The sequence below is a fragment of the Periophthalmus magnuspinnatus genome, chromosome 11, assembly GCF_009829125.3.
Source record: "Periophthalmus magnuspinnatus isolate fPerMag1 chromosome 11, fPerMag1.2.pri, whole genome shotgun sequence".
Taxonomy (NCBI): Eukaryota; Metazoa; Chordata; class Actinopteri; order Gobiiformes; family Gobiidae; genus Periophthalmus; species Periophthalmus magnuspinnatus.
The window spans coordinates 18,463,842-18,490,190 of record NC_047136.2 but is presented as its reverse complement, the minus strand read 5'-3'; the positions used below and the strand labels follow the sequence as shown (position 1 = coordinate 18,490,190).

The window sequence follows — 26,349 nt, the reverse complement described above, 5'->3', positions numbered from 1 at the left end:
GCATTTTCAAAACAATAAAAGGTAACATGGTGATCTAAATATATTATGTGCTAGCAGTTAATACCCCATAAAATGCTCCCTCTTTAACAATGCTGAAACTTGATAAGCATAATTTAGAATTGGCGATTCTTTTTGTCAGACAGGAGTGTTGGTTTACTTGCTTTACATGTTTCAGCACTTCCTGTAGCCGTCCTCAGAAACGTTACATGACTGTGTAGTGATGTGTCTTGTAGGCTGGTTTAAACATCCCGTAAAGCTTCTGATGAAGGTGACAGGAAGCAGCCGAAACACGTAAAGCAGTTAAACGTTTCTGTTTGACAAAAAGAATTGTTAATACAAAATTTAAACTGAAGACAGAATTAACCTTTTCCAAAGATTTGCATAATTGTAACGCACAGGATATTCATTGTGCATAATTAAGATTACAATATTTCTTTACCCCCATTCCTTCAAATATTGACTTGTCAATACAATATCAATAAATATTTCTAGAATAGTAAAGAAGCAGTTTTTCTTAGATTAATCTCCTTCCTTTCAAATGTCATGTCCCCACGTTTGAACAAGTAGAGCCATAAGGATTTTTAGAGTTGACAATGCTACCATCTGCTGGTCATAACTATTAATGCTTTTTACCTAAAAATATGTATCAAAGTCAGCCATTTGTGCATACAACTGAAAGCATCATCTTTATTTTGAAAACATTTTGTACAGAAATTAAAAATTAACAAGTGAAAATTTGTGCATTTCTATAGTGCTTATCCACTGGCAGCTCCTTCAAAGGGGTAGTGCTGAGGGAAGTCATGGATGACCCTCAAAGCTTCATCATACAGCTGGATATCTGAGGGACACAGACAATTATGGATATTAGTCTAATGTCTGCACAAAGACAATTCAAGAAAAACAACTGCCTGACAGAAGTTCAGAGGAAGGGAGATTTGTGAACTTATGGGAATAATGTCCAGTGTCCAGTACTCCTGCACTGGCTTCTTGAGTAGGCATTAGGGCCTAGAGGGTAGAATAACAAAATTGTACCTCAAGTGTGAGTAACGTTACTTAAAAAATTACTCAAGTAGAAGGACAAAGTAGTGGTCCAAGTATTATTTGGGAAACTATAAATAAGAATCACTGTCAAAAGACGACATCTGATTTATAATTTGAAGTTACAAAATTAAATAATGCACAAAATCTAGTATTTTCTAAAGAGACACACACAATAATGAAACAAACTAAATCATATCTGAGGGAGAGGTGCAAAACAAATGTTTCCATCCAAAAAATTCCATCTTGTTGTCAAAGCTTTTGTCACTTGTAGACTTACTCACAGTGGGAAGCGTAACCCAAACTCAAGTAAGAGTACAGTTACTTCAATAAAAAAATAAAAAATTACTCAAGTAGGAGTATGCTGCTAGAAAAAGTACTCTGAAAAAGTATTTCTTTAAAAAGTCACATTTACTTGAGTAACTAACCACTACTGGCTAATTGCTTTCGATTTAATTGTGATAAATGCCCATTAGAGCTGTATGATTACCGGTAATTATTATTTTCAATAATAAATGTTTCTACAGAGCCTTAACATGATTTGACTTACCAAACGTGTTTCCCTTATCCTCTCTGAGCATGTTGTATACGGAGGCCATTATGACTCCTTTGTTAGACACCATACCAATGATCTCCACCACTCCGCTCAGCTCTTCTTCAAGCTGGAACATAGAACACAACACACATTCCTTGGGTTTTTTGCATCTATATTCTAATAGACTTTCTTAAAGGAGCACTGCGTAATTTTTTTTGGAAGACAATCTACAACCTCTTGTCTCCAGGGAGATGGAATTTTCCAGGCAAAGCACAATACTGGAAGGATAGCATTAAACTCAACAAGTTATTCAGTTACATGTGCTTTTATTGCCAACTGAATGAAATTCATGTAATCTTACTGGAAGTGACGTCATCGCTCCACAGAACAGAACTGAAAATTGACTTGGTAACGCCACCATTTGTCTCCATAATGATAGTCAATTCTAATGTCATACTGCAGAACATTCCAGTTGGGGAATAGCATCTCCACAGAGACAAGCAGACCCCCACCATAAAAGTTACATAGTGCACCTTTAATGTCAAATATCTGCCACATATTTGTTCTTACATTTGTAGTGTTGACAATTAGGGAGACATAACATGCAAATCCATAATATGCTGTCTGTATAACCGTTATACCCTGGACATTTCCTAGTCCCTTCCATACAGTCAATTGCAGATTACATAGTTTTAATGTATTAGAACATGTCCACACATTAAAAACATAACCCATTAGTTTTGTAGATTCATTTTCATTGTTGCCTTAATACAAAATAAACAGGAAAACGACCCAAAATTTTGTATTATGCAAATGATACCTTCACCTACTACGCTAAGTTTGTTGGCCAATCATTACAAACACAATACAATGGTAGATTAACTTAAATAATTCTACAGAGGCATATCACTTAAGAAGTCTCCTTATATTATACCAATCAACCTCCAGAGTTTTTGCAGTACAAGCAGCAGTACTTACAGGCTCATTTAGCTCCACTGTTGCAATCTTTCCCTGTCCATCTTCAACGGTGAAGGTTTTGCCAGTGGGGTGGACCTGGATAACAAGAAGCCACAACGTATAAGCAGCGAATAAACACATGCACTACCATTAAGTATATCTACCTTTTCCACTCGCCCTACAAAGCACACGGGTCTGTTGATGTGCTGTGAGAGCATCGAGCAATTTATTCTTGGTTTAGGAACATCTATTATGTTTGCCATCTTGATAATGTGTTCCTGTGGCGCTTCTGTGGCGCGGATAGACGTGGGAAATGCTGGATCTACGCGCGAAATATGTTGAGTGCGCTTATGTTTTCAGAAGGAAGTGCCGGCAGGGCGGGGAACGAAAACTAGCATTCACAACACAGCCCGGTGTTCCAACGGGAGAGGAAAGAGTACAAACCGAGTGCTTTTTTGTTCTGCCAAAATGTGTCCCCAATTAATTGAAACACATTGGTTCCGCAGCACAATGTTTTATTTTTATTTTTTGTAAATGTTTGATTTGGTATTGGTATGTAAAATATTTAACACATTTTTAAGAAGTTGTGAGATTTAAAGTTGAAATTACGCCCGCAAAACATCAAATAAAATTAAAATAGAGACTTAAAATAGAGACTTTTTACTTATTTATTTAAAATTGTATTAATATTAATTTTAGAGCTAATGTAATAATTGTATAGTCATTAGAGATTAAATAAAGTAAGAAATATGAATGTAAAAAATAAATAAATAATTAAATAAATAAAATACTCCACGTGTAGCCCACTTGATATGAAGTACAAAAACATTAATAAATAATGCCTAAACAGTGTAATCCCTCAGTCATCCAGATATCATCCATAGCAAAAGAAAAATTCTACTCTGTCGAGTTGACATAATTGAATTTTTCAATGCCTAACGCAGTTAATTTAGGTATGTATTATAAGAAAAATATATTTCCCTTTAAATTCAGTAATTTTGTTTTACGTTGAGCGGAACCTACTTTGTCACATGTAGCTCGTTTCTACACGAACTCGGACAGAGAAGCTCCTTGCCGTGACGTAGGCATCATAACATTAGAAACAATCATGTAAATATGCAGCTGAACGCTTAAATAGTTATACTCTACTTTGATCGCGTTAAAGTAAATGATTACGAATTCGTTTTCTATAATCAAGACCTGCACTTGAAACGTTAGCTTATTAGCATCAGATTGCTTTAGTTTCGCTTTCGCAGCTTTTTTGTGGACTTGTGGACACATCAAGGTAAACTGCTATAAAAATGTATATATATTGTTAGATATTATACATAATCCTAAACCATACAATGTAAATACTACAAAATACATCTTTTAAAAATCTATCTGTTATCTACTCCCACCACAGGTATCTAACTTACTCTTTAATATTAGTTATTTAATGTTATTTTTAAAAACAATTTTGAATGCATTTAAAAGTTAGATGACAAAAATAAAATAAAAGCGCAAATTCATTATATTGCTACTACATATACTATCACTATGTTTCTTAAGTTTTGTCTAACACTGTTTGCTGTGTTGACAGGATACATCATGTTTAACTTATTTGGATTTCGCAAGGACTCAAAGAAATCCACATCAGAGAAGGAAGTAGATGGCGGTTTTGTTATTGTGGGTAAGTAAATGGGTAAGTTCTTAGAAAAAAGAACAAGGAACAGGGAATACTGTTAACTCAAATTATATTTTGATCTTTCTCAAATAAAATAAAGGTCACCAAGACAGCCACTGACTATAGACTTAATACAGTGACTACCAGTTAAAATGTCTGTAAATGTGGTGTAGATTGCCAAAAAGTGTTTACAGCAATATTGAATAAAGGAAAGATGACACCAAATGAAAATAAAGGGCAACCAAGTGTCCCAAGTCCCATGAGCAGTGCATGACCCATTTTGAAAAGCATCGATTTCACAACATCCTATGACCATTACAAATTAGTTTCCTGTCTAATAAATCTGCAACTAGGTTAAGGCTAAAGGTTGGTCAAACCTGGTAATATTTAAAAATGTATTTCATGTACTTAGTTGGCATGGAATGGTATGTAACATTACTTGATATTTAGCACCAATGTTGTTGTTTTTTGTTTTTTTTTGTAACCAAACCATAAATATAGTGTATATAGCTTTGGGATATTTTTTATCTCCAAAGAAAAATTGTATTGTTTATACAATTGTCTGGGAGACAGTAGTTGGTGGAGTTGAAGGCATGGATAAATTGGAGGAAAATGTAGTCTAACTTATACTTACTTTAATAGTTTATTATATGATTATTCAAGCTTTTGTCAAACTGAAAGTATGAGTGGCACCCAAATTGACCAGTACAAGGTTGTTAACAGTACCTGCTCTTTTGCTTTCCTTATAGACACATTTAGTATATACATTGATTTAAATACACACATACTAGTATTACAACAATGTATGGTTGGCAAAGTCAGTGTAGGATTATGGTTTGAGAAGATGTTGCTATTGAAAACTGGTACAAAAAAAAAAAAAAAAAGTTTGATAATCGTGACACCAGAACTGAAGACGCCTCTTGGATGGGTGGTGAAAAGTCTTCAGTCTGAAAATTTTGACCAGTTGACAGAATTAAAGGGCCCATATTTTCTAGAGGTCAGATGAAACACAATTTCTACAAGATGAGGCTTGAGATTGGGTCCACATTAATGAGGCGAAATTTTTACTTAATTTATATTTAAAATGTACAAACCACTTCACAATTTTGTCCCAGTAATTATTTATTTATCTTATTTTATATTTTTGTTGTCACTGTAGCACTGCCTTTTGGAACTATAACTCTTCAAGGAGATTTAACTCCCTAGTGCTTAGAGCTCTTTTCTCAAATAGAAAACACTCCAACTTGTGATGTCATGTGGTAATACAGGAAGTTCTCTACTGTGTTTTTAAACTCCATACACCTTCACTAGAATCATTTGGATGACTTCAGCCCTGGAATTATCAATCTCTACTGAACTAAATGTAAAAGGTAGCTGTTAACTTGAAAACTACAAGTAGATGACATCACAAGGTGGAACAGAGCATTTTGAGCTTTGGAGCTGTAGAAAATAATAATAAAGGGTCACTCAAACATTTATGAATGAAGCTCACAAGAGTCCATTATGCCTAATATAGGACCTTTACATTTTCTTTCACTTTTGATAGCAAGTTGTCCTGGCAATGCACTATAGAACATTACTTGGCAGTCAAGGTTCTTCCTCAAATAAATTGTAATTAATGGAATTCGTGAACATTGCTGTTCTGTTTTGGGGTTATATATAACGATTAATGTTACATCTTACCAATTATGCAACACTCTCATAACACCCAATGTGAAAATGCTTTGCACAGGTAGTTTACTTTGAATCATTTCAAGGAAGTGACTCAGATGTCCTTTTTCCAACTGAAAAGGAAGATTCCTGCTAATGTTTAAAGGTCCTATATTACACAAAATGGATTCTTGTGGGCTTTTAGTCATGTTGAAATATGATGTTTGTGTAATCCTTATTATTAGTCTGTCTACATCTCCAAAGCTCAAAATGTGTTCTTCATCCTTAAGATGCCAGGTAGTGGTAGTTTTCAAGTTAACAGCTAGTCAAGTTATCTTTTAGTTCAGTAGAGATTAGCAATTTCAGGGCTGAAATAATCCAAATGATTCTAGTGAAGGTGTTTGGAGTTTAGAAACACAGTGGAGCACTTCCTGTATTACCACATGACATAACAAAATGGAACAGAGTGTTTTCGGTTTGAGAGAATAACTCCTCCTAAATATGCAGAGTTTGTGTTTAACATGTGAATGAAACAAAACACAACTCTGGGTATGTTTTTGATGAGGAAATAACATTATAACATAGATCAGAAAATAGTGTAATATGGGCCATTTGAATTGAAAGCATATCCATGTGTCCTGTCCACGTAGGTCATTTTTCATTTCTGCCACATCATGTAACATTCAGGCTCTATTATACCAGTTATCAGATAAGTGGTGTGCAATGTAACTGGAGTAAACAGCAGACAATGAATGTGTCACTTTTACAGAGGGAAAGTGTTATCCAAGCAGCTGCTCGTTCAGATGAGCCCGATCCAGTCTGGATCCACACAAAGAGGTCTGGCCCCCGTAGGATCAGAGATGGAAAGTTACTCACATCAAAACTAAAGCCTTCTTACATATAGCTGGATACACTATGTCATTTTTTTGGTGTTTTTTTTTATTTTTAATTGCTCAAAAATGCCCTAGAAAAACATGCTTTCTAACTGTCATCAGGATTGCATCTCCACAGATATGAGTTGTAACTTGGCCTGTTGACCTTCTTGTGTCCATGGAGCTCAGTTCAACTGGCTGCCCAAGCGCCAAATTGTATAAATGGTTAACAAGGAAAAAATAGCCCTGTACTGAGACACACCCAGTGCTACCACCAGTCAGTCAATGCCAGCATAAACATTTCAGGTTATTGTTCATCTACAACATATGTACCGGATTTGGATGTGACCAGCAATCTCAGCGATGCATCTGTGACTAGCCAAGCCAGTGTAGCCAGCTGCCATCAAGTGGACAGTAATAATGGTAATGATGCGGAGCCTCACAGTGTGGGAAAGCATTTCTGCCGCTTGCGAAGAAATATGATGACAACTATATTGCGCTGGGTTTCACATGTGTTAACACGGGTGGATTTTCTTGGGCTCAGTGTGTTAATTGTGTAGATATGTAGAGAGGTTTCTCTTGGTTTGGAACACAAACCATGAGAATATTTTGAGCAGAAGTAGAAACTACTATCTTCCAGTAAGAATTGCATTCAAGAGACAGAGACTGTAAATAAGAACAGGTTACAGTCATCCTACATGCTCAGTTATAGAGTTGCTAAAACAAACATCATACTATTACTGGAGGACCTAATTGTTCCTGCTGCCATAGATATGGTTGGGACGATGTTAGGGGAAAAGACAAAAAAGACAATACGGACCATTCTGTCACCAAAGACCTACGGCTACATCAGCGTGTAAGAGAGAGCAAATTTTACTCACTACAGCTGGATGAGTCTACAGATATTGCTGGCTCTGCGCATCTCCTTGTATATGTATGTTACATTCATGAAGTGACAGTAAAGGAGGATATGCTCTTTTGTAAACCTCTGGAAGACAGGATCAATGCACACACGGATGCACTGCAGCATCCATCGTGAGGCATTTGCTTCAAAGGAAATACCTGCTACCTTCAAGAATATTTTGGACATCACTGTAAAAATAGTCAACTTTGCAAAAGCCAGGCCTCTGAACTTGCAGTTGTTTGGTGCCTTGCGTAATGAAATGGGCAGCGACCACGAGGCACTATTACTTCACATAGAGATACACATACAGATACAAAAAACTGCCTGGGGTCAAACAATACAGAAGTATTCCCGGTGTTGCATGACTTTTTATGCCCAAATTAACTTTTAACAGTGTAAAACAAGACATTAACACCTTGTTGAACTGTTTGCAGAGTTGCGCAGATATTTCCCTGAAGTGGATGGATCAAATGATTGGATACATCATCCATTCAATACTGTGACAGCTTTTTTACCAACATCGGAACAGAAGAGCATTATTGACACTACAACAGACGGATTGCTAAAAGCTGAATATAATCAGAAGATGCTCATTGACTTTTGAATTGGTGTGCGCATGGAGCAGCCTGTGCTTGCGAAGGGTGCTATCAAGACTCTGATGCCGTTTGCAACCACCGTCTTTATGTGAAAGTGGATTGTCAACCCTGGCAAACATGAAAAACAAAATACAGAGGAATACTGAATGTAGAAATTGAGTTGAGACTCAGCCTTTCGCACATTGGCCAAACATAACTGAGCTATGCACATTCACTCAAGCCCATCCTTCACATTATAACTGTGGTGTTTGTTTCCACACATTACTTTTATTACATTTGTTAATTGTGAAGTGTTTGAATGCAGGCCTTGTTAATAAGTAGCCCACAAATGTTCAGTATTACATCTGGTGTTACTATGTTTAGTCTGATACTTTTCTACTGATGGGAAATACACATTTGATTGTATAATTTGATGCATGATGATGCCTTATGTTGTATATAATGTTTATTAATTGACACTTCGAGTCTGTGGTGGCAGGGGGTACATGGCTGGGGCTCAAATGCCTGAAGGGGTACATGTCTTGAAAAAAGTTTGGGAACCTCAGCTTTAGTCATTTAGTTTATAATCGATCAGTGGTGTCTTAGTCGACCAAAATGTGTATTAGTTGACTAATTATTTTGTCAATATTACAAGGAACTACAGCCCCAATTGTTGGGACGCTGTGTAAAACTTAAAAAAAAAATACAGAATACAATGATTTGCAAATCCTTTCAACCTATATTGAACTGAATAAACTGCAAAGACATGATATTTAATGTTCAAACTGATAAACTAATTTTCAATTTGATGCCTGCAACACGTTCCAATAAAACTGGGACAGGGGCATGTTTACCACTGTGCTACATCACCTTTCCTTTTGACAACAATCAATAAGCGTTTGGGAACTGAGGACACTAATTGTTGAAGCTTTGCAGAAGAAATCCTTTCCCATTCTTGCTGAATGTACAACTTAAGTTGCTCAGCAGTTTGGGGTTTCCGTTGTCATATTTTGCGCTTCGATAATGCGTCGCACATTTTCAGTGGGAGACAGGTCTGGACTGCAGGCAGGCCAGTCTAGTACCCGCAGTACCTTTTACTATGAGGCCACGCTGTTGTAACACGTGCAGAATGTGACTTGGCATTGTCTTGCTGAAATAAGCAGGGACGTCCCTGAAAAACATGTTGCTTGGATGGCAGCATATGTTGCTCCAAAATCTGTATGTACCTTTCAGCTTTAATGGTGCCTTCACAGATGTGCAAGTTACCCATGAGCACTAACACACCCCCAGACCATCACAGATGCTTTTGAACTTTGCGCTGATAACAATCCGGATGGTCCTTTTCCTCTTTGGCTCACAGGACACGATGTCCATGATTTCCAAAAACAATTTGATATGTGGGCTCGTCAGACCACAGTACACTTTTCCACTTTGCGTCAGTCCATCTCAGGTGAGCTCGGCCCAGAAAAGCCGGCGGCGTTTCTGGGTGTTGTTGATATCTGGCTTTAGATTTGCATGTTACAGTTTTAACTTGCACTTGGAGATGTAGCGACAAATTGTGTTAACTGACAATGGTTTCCTAAAGTGTTCCTGAGCCCATGTGGAAACATCCTTTACAAATTCATGTCTGTTTTTATACAGTACCGCCTGAGGGGTCAAAGGTCACGGGCATTCAATGTTGGTTTCGGCCTTGCCGCTTAAGTGCAGAGATTTCTCCAGGTTCTCTGAATCTTTTGATGATAATATGGACCGTAGATGATGAAATTCCTTGCAATTGTACATTGAGAAACATTGTTCTTAGACTGTTGGACTATTTGCTCACGCAGTTGTTCACAAAGTAGTGAACCTTGCCCCATCGTTGCTTGTGAATGACTGAACCCTTCGGGGATGCTCCTTTTATAGCCAATCATGACACTCACCTGTTTCCAATTAACCTGTTCAACCTGTTCCAGACAGGTGTATTTTAAACATTCCTCAACTTTCCCATTCTTTTGTTGCCCCTGTCACAGCTTTATTGGAACATGTTGCAGGCATCAAATTACAAATGAGTGAATATTTGCATAAAAACAATAAGGTTTATCAGTTTGAACATTAAATATCATGTCTTTGTAGTTTATTCAGTTCAATATAGATTGAAATGGATTTGCAAATCATTGTATTCTGAATTGGGATTATATATGGGACAACATATGAAGGGAGTTTGCTGAGTTGCAAAACTGACTTTTTACATATACATTATTTCCTAGTAATTTTTCTGCAGAAATAGTTTTTGCATGAACTCCTGTGCAGGTGTAGTCTTCTGAGTCCAGTTTGCGTCAGAAACACAGAGATATGTAATCATTTGAGAGTGTTTGGCACGCCCCTTTTTTTAGGCTGATTTACACCTGAAGCATGCACCAAGGTCCGGACTTAGAACTTACAAAATATTCTATTATTTTCATTTGTTCCTCAGACTTTTGGTTTCACACTACCTCCCATACAAGTGGATTATATGCTGGGGTGTGCACAGATGGAGCCCAGGTGGTGCTCAAGCACCTGCCCCTTTGCCTTCAGTGCCCTCGTGGTTAAGCTAGGGCTGGGGAAAAAATTGATTAAATCAATTAATTGAATTTGAAGTTCAAATTGATTATTTTGAAAGGAAATACATTTTTATTTTCCCCACTTTCTTCCACTGGAAATTGCATTGAAAATGTAAGAAAGGATGCTCTGTCCTCACTGCTTTGAAATCAGTGACGTCAAATTAAATGTTGGGGCTGTATATTTAATGCTGTAGTTTGTTTCATCTCATTCATAAAAGATTTTTCCAATTGCCAGTTGGCTAAATATCATCACCAAATATAATCTGTTTAGTTTTGATCATTTTCTGTAGTTTGCAGAATATTTTTAGTGGAGAGGAGAAAAAAAATTTAAAGTCAAATTTTTTGAGAAAATCAGCTATTTTATTTTCAGGCAAAATATCCCCAGTCCTACAGGAAGCCTAACTTTGCTAATCTGACACATGATGAAACCTCTGCAGCTCTCCGCTGTGTCTAAGTGGCAAAATACGTTACTTTACTGTAGTTTATAACCACAGTAGGCTCGTCTCTCTCCAAACAGCTGGTCCAGACCACTGGTCACAGGAGCATTCAGACCTGGACTTACCAAACCAAACAGGAAAGTCTGAAAGTCTGAACCAAAGATTGCAAGTATGAAAGAGTTTGAAATACAGAGGAACATTCCAGGCAAAGCAATAATATCACCATGGAGCAGGTAGCAGATTCTTCATCAAAGAAGTTACATAGTGCACCTTTAAAAATTATTCATAACTTTTTGCACCATAGCTTTGGTTTTTCATGCATTATAACTAGTATAAGTATTTTTGCTCTAACCCATATTCTATTGATGGCAGAAGACGATGAAAGTTGAAGGCAGATAAAAAAAACAAAAACACAGAGGGATCTTTCTGAAGAAATTTGTAATATTTGCAATTTTATCAAAGAATTAATATCACTTTGTCTCCAACTGGTATCTTCATCAGATCGTGTGTCAGGACAAAAGAGTCCCTTCTCTCTGTTTTCTCTGTCCTCTCTGTTCTCTCCGTTCTCTCTGTTCTCTGTGTTCTCTGTGTCCTGAAGCCTGGAGCATCTCAGCAGCCTCCAGGGGGTGCCAGGTGAACTCTGGACATACAACAGGAGAGCCTCTTTTAAGCCTCACTCACAATCCGCTCTGTTGTTTCGGTCGACGATGATTGAAGTATTTCCTCGGCAACACCTTCTGCCATATTTGTTGTAAAAAGTCTGCAGCATTTCAGAACTAGCTGGTTAGCATGTCTAGTCTAGTCATGGATACAGGAAAAACAAACTGTTCAAATCTCACAATCCAGTATTCCTGAACTTCTGCCCTTTGAACTTAAGAATGTAAGATACAAATTTTAAAAGTTTACGAACTGCTCAGTATGCTGGCCAGCCAGCCACAAGAGTAGTCAATCACAACCATAGCAACCATGGAATCTATATATCTATGTACCATATATTAACTGGGAAGAACAGCAAAGTCCAGTCGTACAAAGGTTATTAGCCTATTGGATCCGACAGCATCCAGAGGACAAAATGTATTACACAGACAATGAGTTTCGGCAGTTGTAAAGGATGTGCACTTCAATTTCAATAGTTTTTTGTGGTAGTTTAAGACTTGTACCCATTTTTGTGCTTGAATCAGTACAAATATGTTGTATAAGCAGCTCTTGACTCGAGGTCAGAATATGTCAGCTGTGTGTGCTGTCCGCATCTAAATATGAAGTGTTTTGTAGTGAACTGGACATTAGCGTCCTAGTTGTTGTTAGCTTGACCATCACAGGAAAACTGTGATCTTAGAGAGTACTGAAAAGCACTTATAAACTCATTACGGGGAATAATTGGGATGTTCAGAAAGCATAATACAAGTGAGGGATAACTTTGGATCACTGCAAACTAGTTAAGTTTTTTTTACATTTGTAAGACCGTAAAAATCAGGTACAGTGCCTTTAATTATATAGAAATATTAGTGTGACACAAATGACTACATCCCTCCTCCCTTTTGCCACCTTTGTGTGTTTTATTCCCCTTGCAACACAGGTCTAATTAATTGGGCCTAGATCAAGCACCCAGAGCAAGCACAAAGTAAAGCCATGTACATGCATTAAAGATATTTTTGCTACAACGTTGTGTAAATTATACATAAAGTGGTTTGCTATAATTGTGAGGGATGAAAACAACTAAACGAAAGAAAATCCTGTATTCACTTTCATACACTGTCTAATTGATTATCATACTTAACTCATTTAACATATTTAGGATTTAAAAGTTAATGATTTTGGGTGAAGCTAAAAAGTTTTTGTCAATTATTATTTGTTGAGTATAAATTTACATCTCAAATAAAATGTTTATAGTATCTTATAAAAGTTGTTGTATTTTATATTTTCATATCTATAATCACAATATTTTCTAAAAACAACTGAAAGGATGCCATTCAAAAATCTTGGCTCATGACCTGAACTTGGAATATATATATTTTTGTTTTAATATAGTTACATTTTTTGAGCGACTAACAAGGATTACATCTTTTTGTTATTCAGGAGAGACGGTAGAGGAGCAAAGGCAGAAAGCGCAGGGAATGAACATTGCTCAGCCATCGACAAATGTCATTGTTCAGCCTTCAAAGGTGAGTAAGCATACCTTTTTCTACTGGAGATTGTAGTATCTCACAAAACTTGCAAGTGAGTAAAAAAAAAAATTATCAAAAAAAAAAAAAAATCTAAATCAAAACTCAAAGGTATAAAAATTTTAAAGGAATGACATTCGTTCAGTTTTTAGACTACCACTGGAATTGGTGGCTTTCATATTTTATAATACGATGATGTCATAATTCCAGGTGGAATTATGGACATCATTCTCCCTATAATATTTAATACAATATTATTGGCTTATAGAATGCTCTAAAGTTATCAGAAATCCAGCAATAGGCTCAGAAGCATGCTAGCTAGCTCACTGTGTCTCAAAGATAATGCTAATTGTTTTAAAAGCCTAAAATATAAAATAAACAACCCAACAACCATTAAAATTAAAATTGACACCCCATTATTAGATTATTTCAGTTTGTGGTGTTATTTTAATATTTGTCATGCCTCATAATTAGTATTATCATCATTTGTTTAGTCTTTAACATGTTGTCAGTGACATGCACCCTTAAGTCACTGTTCACTGTCTTATCTTTAAATATTTATTCATTTTAGCACAACTCAGCAAAAACCTCATAGAGATTGAAAAGTAGTTATACTAACACTGAGCTTTCAAGGCACTGTTGTGCACAGAGTCAGTAAGTTCTATCCTCCTTAATTTTCATGGTAACGGTTGCCATGGCATCTACAGTGTAGACATAACACTGTTCACACCCCTGTAGTAACATCTTTCCAGTCCTTTAAGATTCAAAGAGAAAAAAAAAAGTTTGAGAAAGGGCTCTGGATAATGATGTTAGGCCCCGAAGTTTCAAATGGTAAAGGGTATAAACATTTCAATTCAGTTCATGTTTATTCATATAGCACAACTTCAGCTGACCAAAGTGTTTCACGTAAAAGTCAACAAAAAACAGCATTTAAAGGGGCAAGACAGGATGGCCAGTGCAGAGGAGATCAAAAAGAGTTTTGTAAAATTCTTGCTGATTGATAGGGATGGGACGATATTAAAATTTAGGCTCACGATTATTTTGACCAAAATAATCATGATTAACGATATTATCACAATGATTATTTAAACCAAAGTTTACAGTTTAAAAAAAAAAAATCACTAAAACATCAATTGCCGTACAATTTGCAGTTGTTTTAGCAATCACCTGTATTGTTTTTTGCTGCAAGTTATAAGAAGAAATCAACAATTAATGAATAATAAATGTGTCAATTATATAACTTTTGGCTATAAAAAACACATGAACCAACCTGAGAAAGCCCCCTGAAAATAGATATGATAAAGGATACGCTGGCATCGCAACCATCAGCTGTGCAAAATGCTATTCAGCTAGTGCAAACCTAGCGATAGCAAAGTCGACACAAACATGTACCATTACTCATACAAATCCAAACTAACACAAACTACATTCAATACTTTATTTCACATGGTATGTTACTTATGATCGATATTTTTGGCTCAAGTGTGTCAAACAATGCAGGATGGTTGCATTGCATATGTGCATGTAAGTTGCTCGTGTTTGCCAACGGAACCGCAACTTTTTTTCTGCAGGCTTTGCACATTGGTGACTCATCGCCTTGTTGGTCTTGTTTTTCAAAGCCATAATAATTCCACACATCAGACTTCACTTTCTTGAGTGGAGGATAAAAATGAGATCCACTGCCTGCCCACTAGCCATGAGCCATAGGTGCAGAAGCTTACAAGTTTCATTGTTATGATAGAGGGCCCCCTAGTGGGCAAACACTAGAACTAACATCTAAAAATTGTATTGAACCCGGAAACATGAGGCAGTGCTGTGAAGGCAATTATAATCGTGTGCGATGATCACGATTATTAAAAAATGCCATGAATCTTTTTGATTGCGATTAGCGATATTATCGTATATCGTCCCATCCCTCGAAGCATGCAGAGAGCGACAGAGGTTGACAAATACCATTCTGTCACCATGAGCTAAAAAGCATGACATTTGCAGCAACCTGGACTATGATGAATACTATGACAGGTGAATGGGTGTGGCCTGAAGAAGTCAGGGACACCAAGTTACTTCCAACGACATTTTTGGACACGTGATCGTGTGACTTTGTAACCTCCCCCGTCCAACATGCAAAAAAACTACTGAACCTCCTTACCGCACTTCAGCCTCAAGGGTGTGTTCTGGGCTTGCGCAGGCCCATGGAATACATCGACTATTGGCTCAAGCACTGGTTAATTAGGCTTTAACCGTGTACAGTAATAGAGAGAGTTAGTGACTGGGATAGATGTTGTTCTCATATAAGATATTGAATACTGGCCAGAAGACATAGCCAATACTAATCTTTCTTTGCGGGCTGAGCATGAACAAGATGCTGACCAAGTGATGATGGAAATAAAAGCTTTACCTTCAGATTTGCTAGTGAACATTCTTTTAGCAGCTATACAAAAGATTCCAGCCAATTCCAGGTGGATTTTGGATGGGTTTTCTTTAAATATCAGCCTGGCACACTTGCTTGAGGAGGCTCTTGGTTGTAGTGTAGAGAAAGTCGGGTGTGTGGTCGTCAACACTCGGACAAACCTTACTCCTCCAGAGGGTGATAGAAACAAAGCAGACAACAGAGACCACAAAAAAGCCATCACATGAAGATAAAGGCAGCAAAAAAGACCTGTCTGCAAAGAAGAAATGTCCTCTATCCTTTCCACTATCAGCAAGCCAATTCAAGTATCAATGAAATGACAGAATACAGTGTAGCACCGAGCCATGAGGAGGAAGCTACAAAGGTGTGCTTGAACCTGGTCAGAGGTCTCTGGCTTGCACTTAGTTGATTTAACTCACTTTCTACTGTGTGAACAAATAGTTACACGAGCATTTTGAGAAAGAAAGGAAGAGAATTGAAAAACTGGAGTTGGAGCTAAACTGTTGAATAGGTTGGTTTTGGATGGGACTCATTTCTGTCAAAATGGTGACTTCTCGTTCACCTTTAGAAGCTCCTTCACAGAGCACCCTGCCTATTACCCAGTTTGAATCACTCGGCCTACAGTTCAGATGTGTTGCCCCTAATGGTCTTCTGTCATGTGCAGAGTTTTCCAATATGTTCAAAAACATAATGACTTCAAGCAAGAATGGAATCACCTACCAGGAACCTGGCCTGGAACAACTCAAGGGCAGCTGATTCAGATTGAGGCTATATTTAAGGATAAAAATTTGTTCTTGGATTGGTGTCAGTTCATGATCAGCCATGGCCATTATCTTCTATAAGACAGCTGTTAGATGCCTTGCGACATTTGAAGGCTGCAGGCATTGAAAACAACAGATACATTGGATACAGTATCTATAGACACTGCTGTGGTTTCCTAAAAAGACTGTCCAGTACCCCTGTGAACCAATACCTTATAATCATTTCTCTAACTTGCTCAAATTCTGCTTCAAATTGTTTGCTGACTACTCGTTCAGCCCTCCTCATCTCAACTGCAGCGGCTGATCTAAACCCCAAACAGGGGCCCTCAGTGTGATACTAAAGTAAAATTTCCATTGATCGTCATTGACCCAACTTGTCCAGTCAATGCCAAGTTTAGATGAAACTTTAGAGTTCAGCTCCCCAGAAGTGGATGTAGAGTTTTGTCAACCTGAAAGCCCTTCTTTAAGTGCTTTCTTCGGAAACCAAAAAGTGTATATACCTGCACTTCTCACTGTCATCAGCCACAGCAGTAGAAGGACACCCAGACTGAGTACACAGAGCAGTTGGTTGGTGTGTATCAGGACTTGGGCTTTGGGCCAGATGATTCAGTCACCGTCTTAATCCTCTCCACAAATAGTTTCATACAGCACCTGATGAAGACATCAGCACAGCACCAGCTGAGAACTTACAACCCTATCATAGTTGTTTGAGCTGCTCCTGTCTACCTAACACCCCATGCATACTTAAACTGACCTGAACATTTTGACTACTGCATCCCAGGTATGGAAGCCTATCGTGTCTCACACAGGGAATGCTTTCTAGAGGCACCAGACAGAAGGGGGCGTAAGTCGGTATGCACATGTGTGTTAACACGTCTGTTAGCAACTCAAGATTTCTAATGCATCCCAGATTAACACTCCTGGGGAATGGATAGTTGAACTTTTAGTGGCTTATATATTGGCAACAGGTCACTAGCAATTAAGGAGACCACCAGTCCATTATGGATTTGTTGGGTAATATACTTTTGTGTCCACACAACACATAGGCCTCATACTAACTTCAACTGTCAAACAATCAAGATAGAACATTGTATTTTTACATTTTCAAGATCAACTTGCTAATGCATTTGCTATTTATTTACTCTAGTTCTGCTCTAAATAGTTCACAATAAGGTCTTATTTGAGCAGACATCAACATATTGGTTCAGTGCTTGACTATACTCCCTTCCATGCATACAAGCCAAATCAGCACCAACTTCTCACTGTCATTATACTAAACATCATGAGCCCTTTAACATATGTATTTCCCACAGAGATTGTAATTAGGTTCATCTTGTTCCACATGGCCTCCTGCCGCTATCTTATGTGGGTGGGTGTGTTCCTCATCTGTGGACTTTAAATCACCAGGAAGCACTTCAAAGCCTCAAAGGCGAATATGAAGGCTCATTTCTGGATGGCACCATTATCGCAGCTCAGCGTGAGAGTTCTGCCATACCTGCTACATCACATGGGGACATTATGCAATTGATAATATCAGTTGTTATGACAAGGCCATAGCATATCAAATGGGGTCAAAGTTAAAGCCGGATTTTCAAAATTTTTGGTTTACGATTGCTGTTACCTTTGTCGTCTTTTTACTGTTATGACTGTATTTATAAAGTTGTCAAGATGTATGTATAGAAATAATAATGTTTAAGAACAATTGCTTACTACAAGAGGTGGGCCATATATGGAATTATTATAATTGTGAATGCTTTGTAACATTTTAAGATTGAGTACAGCAATATAATAACAAACTCTCAAAATGCTATCTCAAAACTGATTCTAATAAAATTTGACAAACTTGCATGTTTGTCATTGCATTTTTCATTCACACCCCTTTCTCTGTGGTGGTAAGTGATTTCTGATATGACAGTTTCTGATTGAAAAAAAATTGGCAATCAATCTGCACCAGTAACCTCTACAACCTACTCAATTGTGCACAGTATTTATACTTTATCATAGTGTGTGTTGCTGAAGGACACAACAACACTACATATTGATCAGGAATTGAATCCATTCACCAATATTCTGGTTACACAGGACAACCCCCTGATCCATTCTCATACCACATGTTATTATGATGCCTGTTTTCACTTTCTTGATGACTTTCTCAAAGCCAGTGTAAAGGAGCATAGGAAGCCTCAGTCCTGGCCTTGTAATTGCTCAGGAATAGTCATTTCCTGCAAAAACATCTTCTCTGCATTTAGTCTGACGGCCGCCTTTAATTACACACAACGGTTCAAAATCCTGCCAGTCCGCCCGCTCCCATCTACAAACCAGATCTGCGCTGTGCAAAGGGAGATTAACATTGAAAGGTTTACATAAGACTCCTGTTGCTGTTTAGGCCCAGCATCAGATGTTGAGCAGATAATAGCACTTGTAGGATGTGTCTGGAACTGTTTTCCTTATCTTGCTTTTGTTGGACAAAAACAGTCATTAGGTTTTGGTCTTCAATTGTGAAAATAGCCATATTTTGGTAACTGCGAGCTTTGTTCTGTGACACGTACAAAGTGGAAGATGCTATTGGCTATTGGTATCCTTGGCTCATTGAATTGCTAAAGTAAAGTCACTTTTTTCCACAGACTTATGGGTCCCTATTTATTGGGAAACCTTGTCTGCCCAGGTTTTGGAACTAATACTTGCAGGAGTTGGGGGGAGGAAATTGACAGGGATACAATTACCGGTAGTTTAATTAGTATTTTCATTAAATGATTGGGAAAAGCCATCATTACATACTAGTGTTAGGATTGTGACTTCATTTAATACCCCCTCCCTGACCAGTCAACTATCATACACTGACTTCTTGCAATATAAGCCCCAATAAGTGAAATTGGAGGAATAAAGACATTTCATTTGTTTTTATCTTAACTATCTCATTACTATGGAAGCCCATTTCCGCCATGAAAAAAGAGCCCCACAGAAAGTCGAAATTACGAGTTTTAAACTCGTAATTATTAGTTTAAAACTCGTAATTAGGACTTTTTAAACTAGTAATTATGAGTTTAAAACTCATAATTAGGAGTTTTAAAACTCCTAATTAGGAGTTTAAAACTCATAATTTTGGGAATGTAACATTTACAAAATGTGAACTTTATCAATTTTGATTAAATGAATTTGGTATTTTAATAATTTCCTCAATAAACCAGCAGGGGTTGTGACCAGCTGGCACTCTGCTCAGACCAAGAGGACGAGCGCTCACAGACCCAGAGCACAGCTCATGAGTGGTCAGAACAGCACTCAGGGCCCACTGATTTGTTCAAGATGCCAGAAACTTTACTGGAGCTTAATTTATTCATTTTTAAAAGTACATAGGTGATAAACACAACAGTCCTCCTCCTGTCTCCTCTGCGCTGTACACTCAGTTGCAATGTGCTACAAGCTCAATTAAGACTTTAAAACTCCTAATTACGAGTTTTAAACTCATAATTAGTAGTTTTAAAAGTCCTAATTACAAGTTTTAAACTCTAATTATGAGTTTAAAAATAATAATTACGAGTTTAAAAGTCCTAATTACGAGTTTTAAACTATTAATTACGAGTTTAAAACTTGTAATTTCGACTTTCTGTGGGGCTTTTTTTTTTTCATGGCGGAAACGGGCTTCCATACATTACACCAACAAGAAAAAAAAATATATATAATATATAATCAGTCAATCCAACTGTATTCAAATCAAATAATTACAGATTGAACACACCTATTATGCTTATTATTGTAATTGTTTTTTTTTTTTTTTACATCTCATATATGCACTCGAAGTTGTATTCAGAGTGATTCATGCATGCTTGAGTAATATTTATACTCTTGTATTCAAGACTTCATTGCTTCAAACTAACCCGGTTTTCATCATCATCGGTATATGCCCTCTAACCTGGCTCACACGTTCAAATGTAGCCCTCTGTATAGAGTTCTACACATTTATCATTCTGGAATGGTTCTTGCTGAGTGCAATCAGGAAAAGGCAGCGCCTCATGATTAATGTTTGAATCTGGTTGGTCAAAGCATCTTAACTGTAGAACAACCTGACAAATCAAACTTTTGTTATATCAGTTGTCATATCCAGTCCCTATCAACAAATGCAATTTTCTCTCCCCATTATTCACAAATGAAATAGTCCATATTTTCGCTAAAATATGCTGAAGTATGTCTGTCAGCGACTTTACTGTGATGGCGTTTACAGCAATGTACAATAAAGACACAGGGGGTAATTGGCTTCCATTGCACTCCACAGTTTCCCAACCTGAAAGATCAACATTGCAATTTAAAATATTCAAAATACAACATAAGGATCCACGAGTGGCATAGATTATAACTATATAGTATAGTTATAATAGTACATATACTATGTAGACAAAAGCACAACAAAGTTCAGTGCACTAACCATATATCTAATGTCCCTAAACATCAGAAGTGAGGGTGGAATCAAAGTACTCCTCCCACACGTCAGAGCATAAGTTACTACACACTGGAGTCCCTGGCAGGATTAAGGCTTTGTTTTGCCCAAGCGCTGGCTCTAATGAGAAACAGGATGTAAGGACGTGCAACACCACACTGGCTCTCCAAACAGCTGAAGACTGCTCATCCTGACCTCACCCAAACCCAAAAAATGTGCACAGTGCTCTTTCATTAGTCGTAAATACACCATCAGGCTATACTATACTATGGCAACATGCAGCCGATGTTGAAGACTGTAATGAAGCAGTAATGCATGAGTGATATATTATGGAATGTTTTTATCTAATGTAAACAACCTAACGAGGACGCTATGCACCCATTATTGATTGATGTCATTACACTGTGGAACATTTTAGACAAAGCAAAAACATCTCCATAGAAACAAGCATGTGATGGACACCCTGCTAGAAAAGTGCACTTTTACAACTGTACATATGTAGAGCTGGGTAGAGAACTACTGTAATTGTATAAGCACCAAATAACTATACATCAGTCTTTTCTGATTGGGAGATAAGAATTGTCCATTTATTTTTTATTTTTTTTAAAGCCCCTGTACCTGATTTTTTTCCATTTATTTGAGCAAAATTTGTCCCGGTACAGATATATTGTATAAGCAACTCTTGAGGTCAAAATAAGTGTGATGCTTGCTGTCTGGATCTAATTATATTTTATTGACCAGTAATCAGGAAATGCAAATTAACATGCTAGTTTTTCTTTGTTTTAACTCCACACTGGTCTTTAAGATTTGTAAAAAGTGACTATAAACTCAATGTGGACAATAATTGGGATACTCAGTGAGGAATAAGTTTGGACCATTGCCATCCATCCAATAGTCTGTCCTCATCTCCAAAGCTAAAAAAAACTCTGTTCCACCCAAAGGTTATGCTAGACTTTTTCTTTGCCGGTCATGTTGGCCATCAGACTTTGAAAATCCCGGCCATTCATGTGAATGGCCATTCAGCTGTAAATGACATTTATCAATAATGTACCTGCGGACCGATGGCGGGGTAAAACAAACCTATCATGTGTTATTTGCCACATGTTGAGCATCATGAGTTATTAGTGCATGCCTCCGCAGCCCAGTAACTATTTCAAGCTCAGAGATGACTTCAAACAAAACAAAAGCAGTCACTATGAAATGCCATTACCATTTTGTGCCAAACGAACCAAGCTTCCAGGCAACAAAGTATGTGCAATGCATTGTCCGAAATGTTTGGAGAAGACAGTAAGAAAACACAAAACCTACTACACAAATTTCATGGATGACCTTATTGCAAGAGGTGTTGCAGAAAAGGTTCCTGACAAAGAGTTGGACAATACTCCCACATGATATCGCCGACACCATAGGGTCTATCACCCACACACACAAAGATACCTCTCAGCGACCATCTGTTATATGGACCAGGCCTGACAAACATTGGTGGGCGTTCTCTGTCGTTTTTACAAAGGTTCTGTCACATTCATTTGCAATATAGAGTGAATGTTTCACCAATTCCATGTGGCAAGTGAAGATCAGGATTACTTGAGGTTTCTTTGGTGGTAGAAGGGAGATTTGGAAGCAACACCATCAGTCTACCGAATGAAGGTCCATCTTTTCAGAGCAGTGTCTTCTCCAGGCTGCACCAGCTTTGGCCTAAAACATCTTGCAGCTAAAGCACAAGGTCAGTTCAAAGACAATGCTATCAGTTTCATACAAAGAAACATTTCTGTTGATGGCGGCTTGACTAGAAGAGGTGTACATTCCACCGCAGCCTCTGTTTACGATCCCTTAGGTTTCATCCCACCGCTTGTCCTCCTAGACACACAGATTTTCCAGCAAATGTGCAGAGAAAACATCAAAATTTGGGATGAAGAACTTCCAAAATATTTAAAACCCCAGTAGGAGTCCTAGATCAAAGACCTTTTGAGTTTAGCTGACATACAGATTCAAAGATGTTTTGTCCCTTCAGATTTTGTTCAAGTCAGAAAATACAAACTTCATCACTTTACAGATGCCACTGTCACTGCATATGGCGTGTGTTTGCACCTGTACGTCAACAAGTCAGATCAAGTCCATTGTTTAGTAATGGCGATGTCAGGGATCACACCTACGAGTGTCACGACTATGCCGTGACTTAGCAGTTGTTGCAGTCAGAATCTGCTATCTTCTCAGAAAAGATCTTGAAATCCCAGAAATTCAAGAGTTTTTTGGACAGACTCTACAGTTGTCATTATCTCCTACATGCTATCAGAGGAAATGTTCATCAGTTAAAATGTGAGAAAGGAACCCATTTTGTTGGTTCCCAGAGAGAGTTTGCAAATCTCATCAAAGATATGAATCTCTCTGGATTTGTCATGAATCCCCCATCAGCAAGTCACATGGGCAGAGTGTACGAAAGACAGATAAGGACCATCCGTAGTGTTCTTGCAGCTAAGCATAGCCCCCATAGTTATGGCGATTATCAACAGCAGGCCTCTTTCTGTCGAAACATTTGAAACAGGATCTAAACCCTGAACGAAAGCCTAACCACATTCTAACTAGGAAGACAACCGTCTTTCAACCTCCACCTGGACATTTTATAGAAGAAGACCTGTACCTTCAAAGAAAATGGAGAAGGTTGCAGTATTTGACTAAGGAGTTTTGGATTTACTGGAGGAAAGAATATTTGCTTAACTTGCACACAATGGATGGAAGTTAGCCAAAATGGCTGATGTTTATGCAGGTGCAGATGGTAGAATGAGAAAGGTTAAACTTATGGTTAGTTTGTCTAATCATTTGGTTAATCATTTGGTGAATTTTTTTCACTGCCACCAGAGGGCACATCAGTAGGCATGATAAAGAGCACATGTTTAAGCTAAAGGATGAAGTTTAAGGACAGAAATAAGAAAAAAGAAGAACACCAAAGCTAATTCCTCTCTCGGTACTCAGCCAACAAGGTGGTAAATTGCCTATTTTCCGTCAAGTTAATTTTTATTTTATCTGTGTGTTTCTTTCATTTTCATGGCTTGTTTATATGGATCTATGTGCAAGATGGATGGAAATAAATTCAATAATTGAGGAAGCAACTTGTGTCTGTGGTACCTGGTGGAATTATAAGGTGTGAATAAACCAAACTAAACTCCACGAATGTTTTTGATGAGGAAATATCATTGTAGCATAATATGGTACTGCTGGTACTGCTGGACAGCAGTCAGAATTATTTCGTCAGTATTACTCAAAGATTCCAAATTCCCCCAAAAATTCTGTCTACAATTATCTCTGTCTTTTCTTTTCCAGTCAGCCCGCCCACTCCCTCCTCATCCCATCGGCCCAACGTTCCCCGTAGCCTTCTCCAGCTCTGAGCCTTCTGCTGCACCCACCTCAGCTTTAGCGGGGGTAGGATCGGAGCCTGCCCCCACCCTCCCAGACCTCCTCGGAGACATCCCATTCACACTGGCCCCTCACATACTGGCCATGCAAGCTGGGTTCCCCTTTATACCTGATGTGCTGCTGTCTCGGGACATTAACTACAACCTGTCCAACTTTCAGTATGACTTTACATTGGAGAACTCTGTGATTCATAACATGTAGCCAGACGATAGGTGGAAAATGCACATTGGAGTTGTTTGCGCTAATGTAGCAGTGCACAATGATTGACAGAAATGGGACATTAATATTTGAACTTCAGGTTGACGTGTCAAGTCCTAATACAATCTTACTTTGAATCATGGAGGATTAATGACATTTATGAGCTTTTCATAACTTGCGCTTTAAACATACAAAACAATACATTATTTTGATGAAAACTTAAGTACTTTAAAGGTATATGGTTAAAATTTTAAATTTCATAATGTGACATATCTGTGCCCCATCTGTGCCCCCAGATATGAGGTAAACATGTTCAAATAAAACATAACTCTCACTAATAACTATTGAAATGCTGATTTATTGTCAATTCCAAAAACATTGGACATGATGGACAAGTTGTTTATGTTATAGTTTGGTGTTCCGATTCTCAGTATGATTGTCCAATCAGAAAACTGAATGACCCTCACATGGGTCTCTCATTTGGGCTGCCAGTTTCAATGCTGAAAGCCAGTTAGTTTAAACCCAAAAGGATTCTCTGATCTGAATTGTCACTGCCTAAACTCCAGCTCCTGCAGCCAGTCATTAATCAGTGCTAGAATTCTGTAGGTTCTGAGCATTCACTTGAGACATGACCTGTCCATAAACTGACAATAAGAAAAACTGCTCTCATCCCAAGACTCTATGTAGCCACACACGCAGTTCTTCTATGTACTTTTCTACAACATGATCAAAGAGAGGTTAGAAAATGAAGGAGGCCCCAGTGCAGATTTCCTAATAACATAATGTACTTCTGGTGTATTATGGCAAATTTGCTGTCAGTTCTCTCTATGCCTAGAAACTGCCATGGTTGTTTTGATGTGATATGCAGCTATTTTGCTCTCTGATTTCTGATGCATTACAGAAGAGTTATATGATGAGCTATGTTTCTATCCTCTGATTAACTTGTAGTCATGTTATTTAAATTCATTTTAAATGTCCTTTATTACGCAAAATGGATTCTTGTGAGCTTTTAGCCATGTTAGAATGTTGTTACCTTCTCAAAAAACAGTTGTGTTTTGTTGCAATCACACATGTTTGAGTAGTCCTTAATTATTAGTAGTTCTACATCCCAAAAGCTCAAAATGCTTTGTTCCACCTTGTGATGAGCCGGTAGTTTACTAGTTTGTTTTTTTTGTTTGTTTTTGTTTTTTTTGTAGAGATTGGTAATTCCAGATCCGAAATCATCCAAATGATTCTAGTGAAGGATTATGGAGTTTAAAATACAGTGGAGCACTTCCTGTATTAACACATGGCATCACAAGGTGGATGTGTATTTTCTGCTTGAGAGAAGACATCCAGGTATGTTTTTGATGACGAAAAGAACATTATAACAGATCACAAAATAGCGTAAAACGGGCCCTTTAAATAGAACTTTTTCATTTTCTAGTTGACTAAACAATTGATCCCAAACAAATCAGTATCTTTGTTGTGCTTGCTATTGTTTTAATTCCCCTATTCGTCTCAGATTGGCAGATTAATGCGCCAGATGCCCTTCCTCTAACAACCGTCCTCATTATTGTAACTGAGTGGCTGTGTCTATGAAGTGACAGACTGTAAATGACTTGTTGCTGGCTAGATTAATAACTTTGATATGGTAAAGATTAAGGAATAAATAAATAAATATATTAGTGCATAATGTGAAGCCATCATTCTATTACTCTTTTTGTATGTATTCTGATGAATCCTTTCAATGCTTTTCTTGTACTGTGTTTTCATTCTGCAT

The 26,349-nt window shown here is 37.6% G+C and overlaps 2 protein-coding genes across 2 annotated transcripts; one reads left to right on the top strand and one right to left on the bottom strand.

Moving 5' to 3' along the window:
* Positions 1-691: 691 nt before the first annotated feature.
* On the bottom strand, positions 692-2,822 carry rpa3 (replication protein A3). The gene is made up of 4 exons (XM_033975167.2): positions 2,695-2,822; positions 2,552-2,626; positions 1,589-1,700; positions 692-838 (listed from the first exon to the last, which is right to left on the bottom strand). Exons 1-4 carry the CDS (start codon positions 2,791-2,793, stop codon positions 756-758), a joined length of 369 nt encoding a protein of 122 aa, XP_033831058.1. The 5' UTR covers positions 2,794-2,822; the 3' UTR covers positions 692-755.
* A 758-nt stretch (positions 2,823-3,580) lies between these two features.
* On the top strand, positions 3,581-26,268 carry umad1 (UBAP1-MVB12-associated (UMA) domain containing 1). Its single transcript, XM_033975166.2, has 4 exons — positions 3,581-3,815; positions 4,113-4,202; positions 13,290-13,375; positions 24,297-26,268. The coding sequence occupies exons 2-4, from the start codon at positions 4,121-4,123 to the stop codon at positions 24,588-24,590; spliced, it is 462 nt and encodes a 153-aa protein (XP_033831057.1). The 5' UTR covers positions 3,581-3,815; positions 4,113-4,120; the 3' UTR covers positions 24,591-26,268.
* The last annotated feature ends 81 nt before the right edge of the window (positions 26,269-26,349 follow it).

Bases quoted from the DNA above. Each gene is read 5' to 3' on its own strand.
- rpa3 (XM_033975167.2), bottom strand. From the start codon at position 2,793: ATGGCAAACATAATAGATGTTCCTAAACCAAGAATAAATTGCTCGATG. The intron at 1,701-2,551 runs GTAAGTACTGCT...TCTATGTTCCAG, and splicing joins CAGTGGAGCTAAATGAGCCT to CTTGAAGAAGAGCTGAGCGG. The intron at 839-1,588 runs GTAAGTCAAATC...TGTGTCCCTCAG, and splicing joins GGATAAGGGAAACACGTTTG to ATATCCAGCTGTATGATGAA.
- umad1 (XM_033975166.2), top strand. From the start codon at position 4,121: ATGTTTAACTTATTTGGATTTCGCAAGGACTCAAAGAAATCCACATCA. The intron at 4,203-13,289 runs GTAAGTAAATGG...TTTGTTATTCAG, and splicing joins TGGCGGTTTTGTTATTGTGG to GAGAGACGGTAGAGGAGCAA. The intron at 13,376-24,296 runs GTGAGTAAGCAT...TTTCTTTTCCAG, and splicing joins TCATTGTTCAGCCTTCAAAG to TCAGCCCGCCCACTCCCTCC.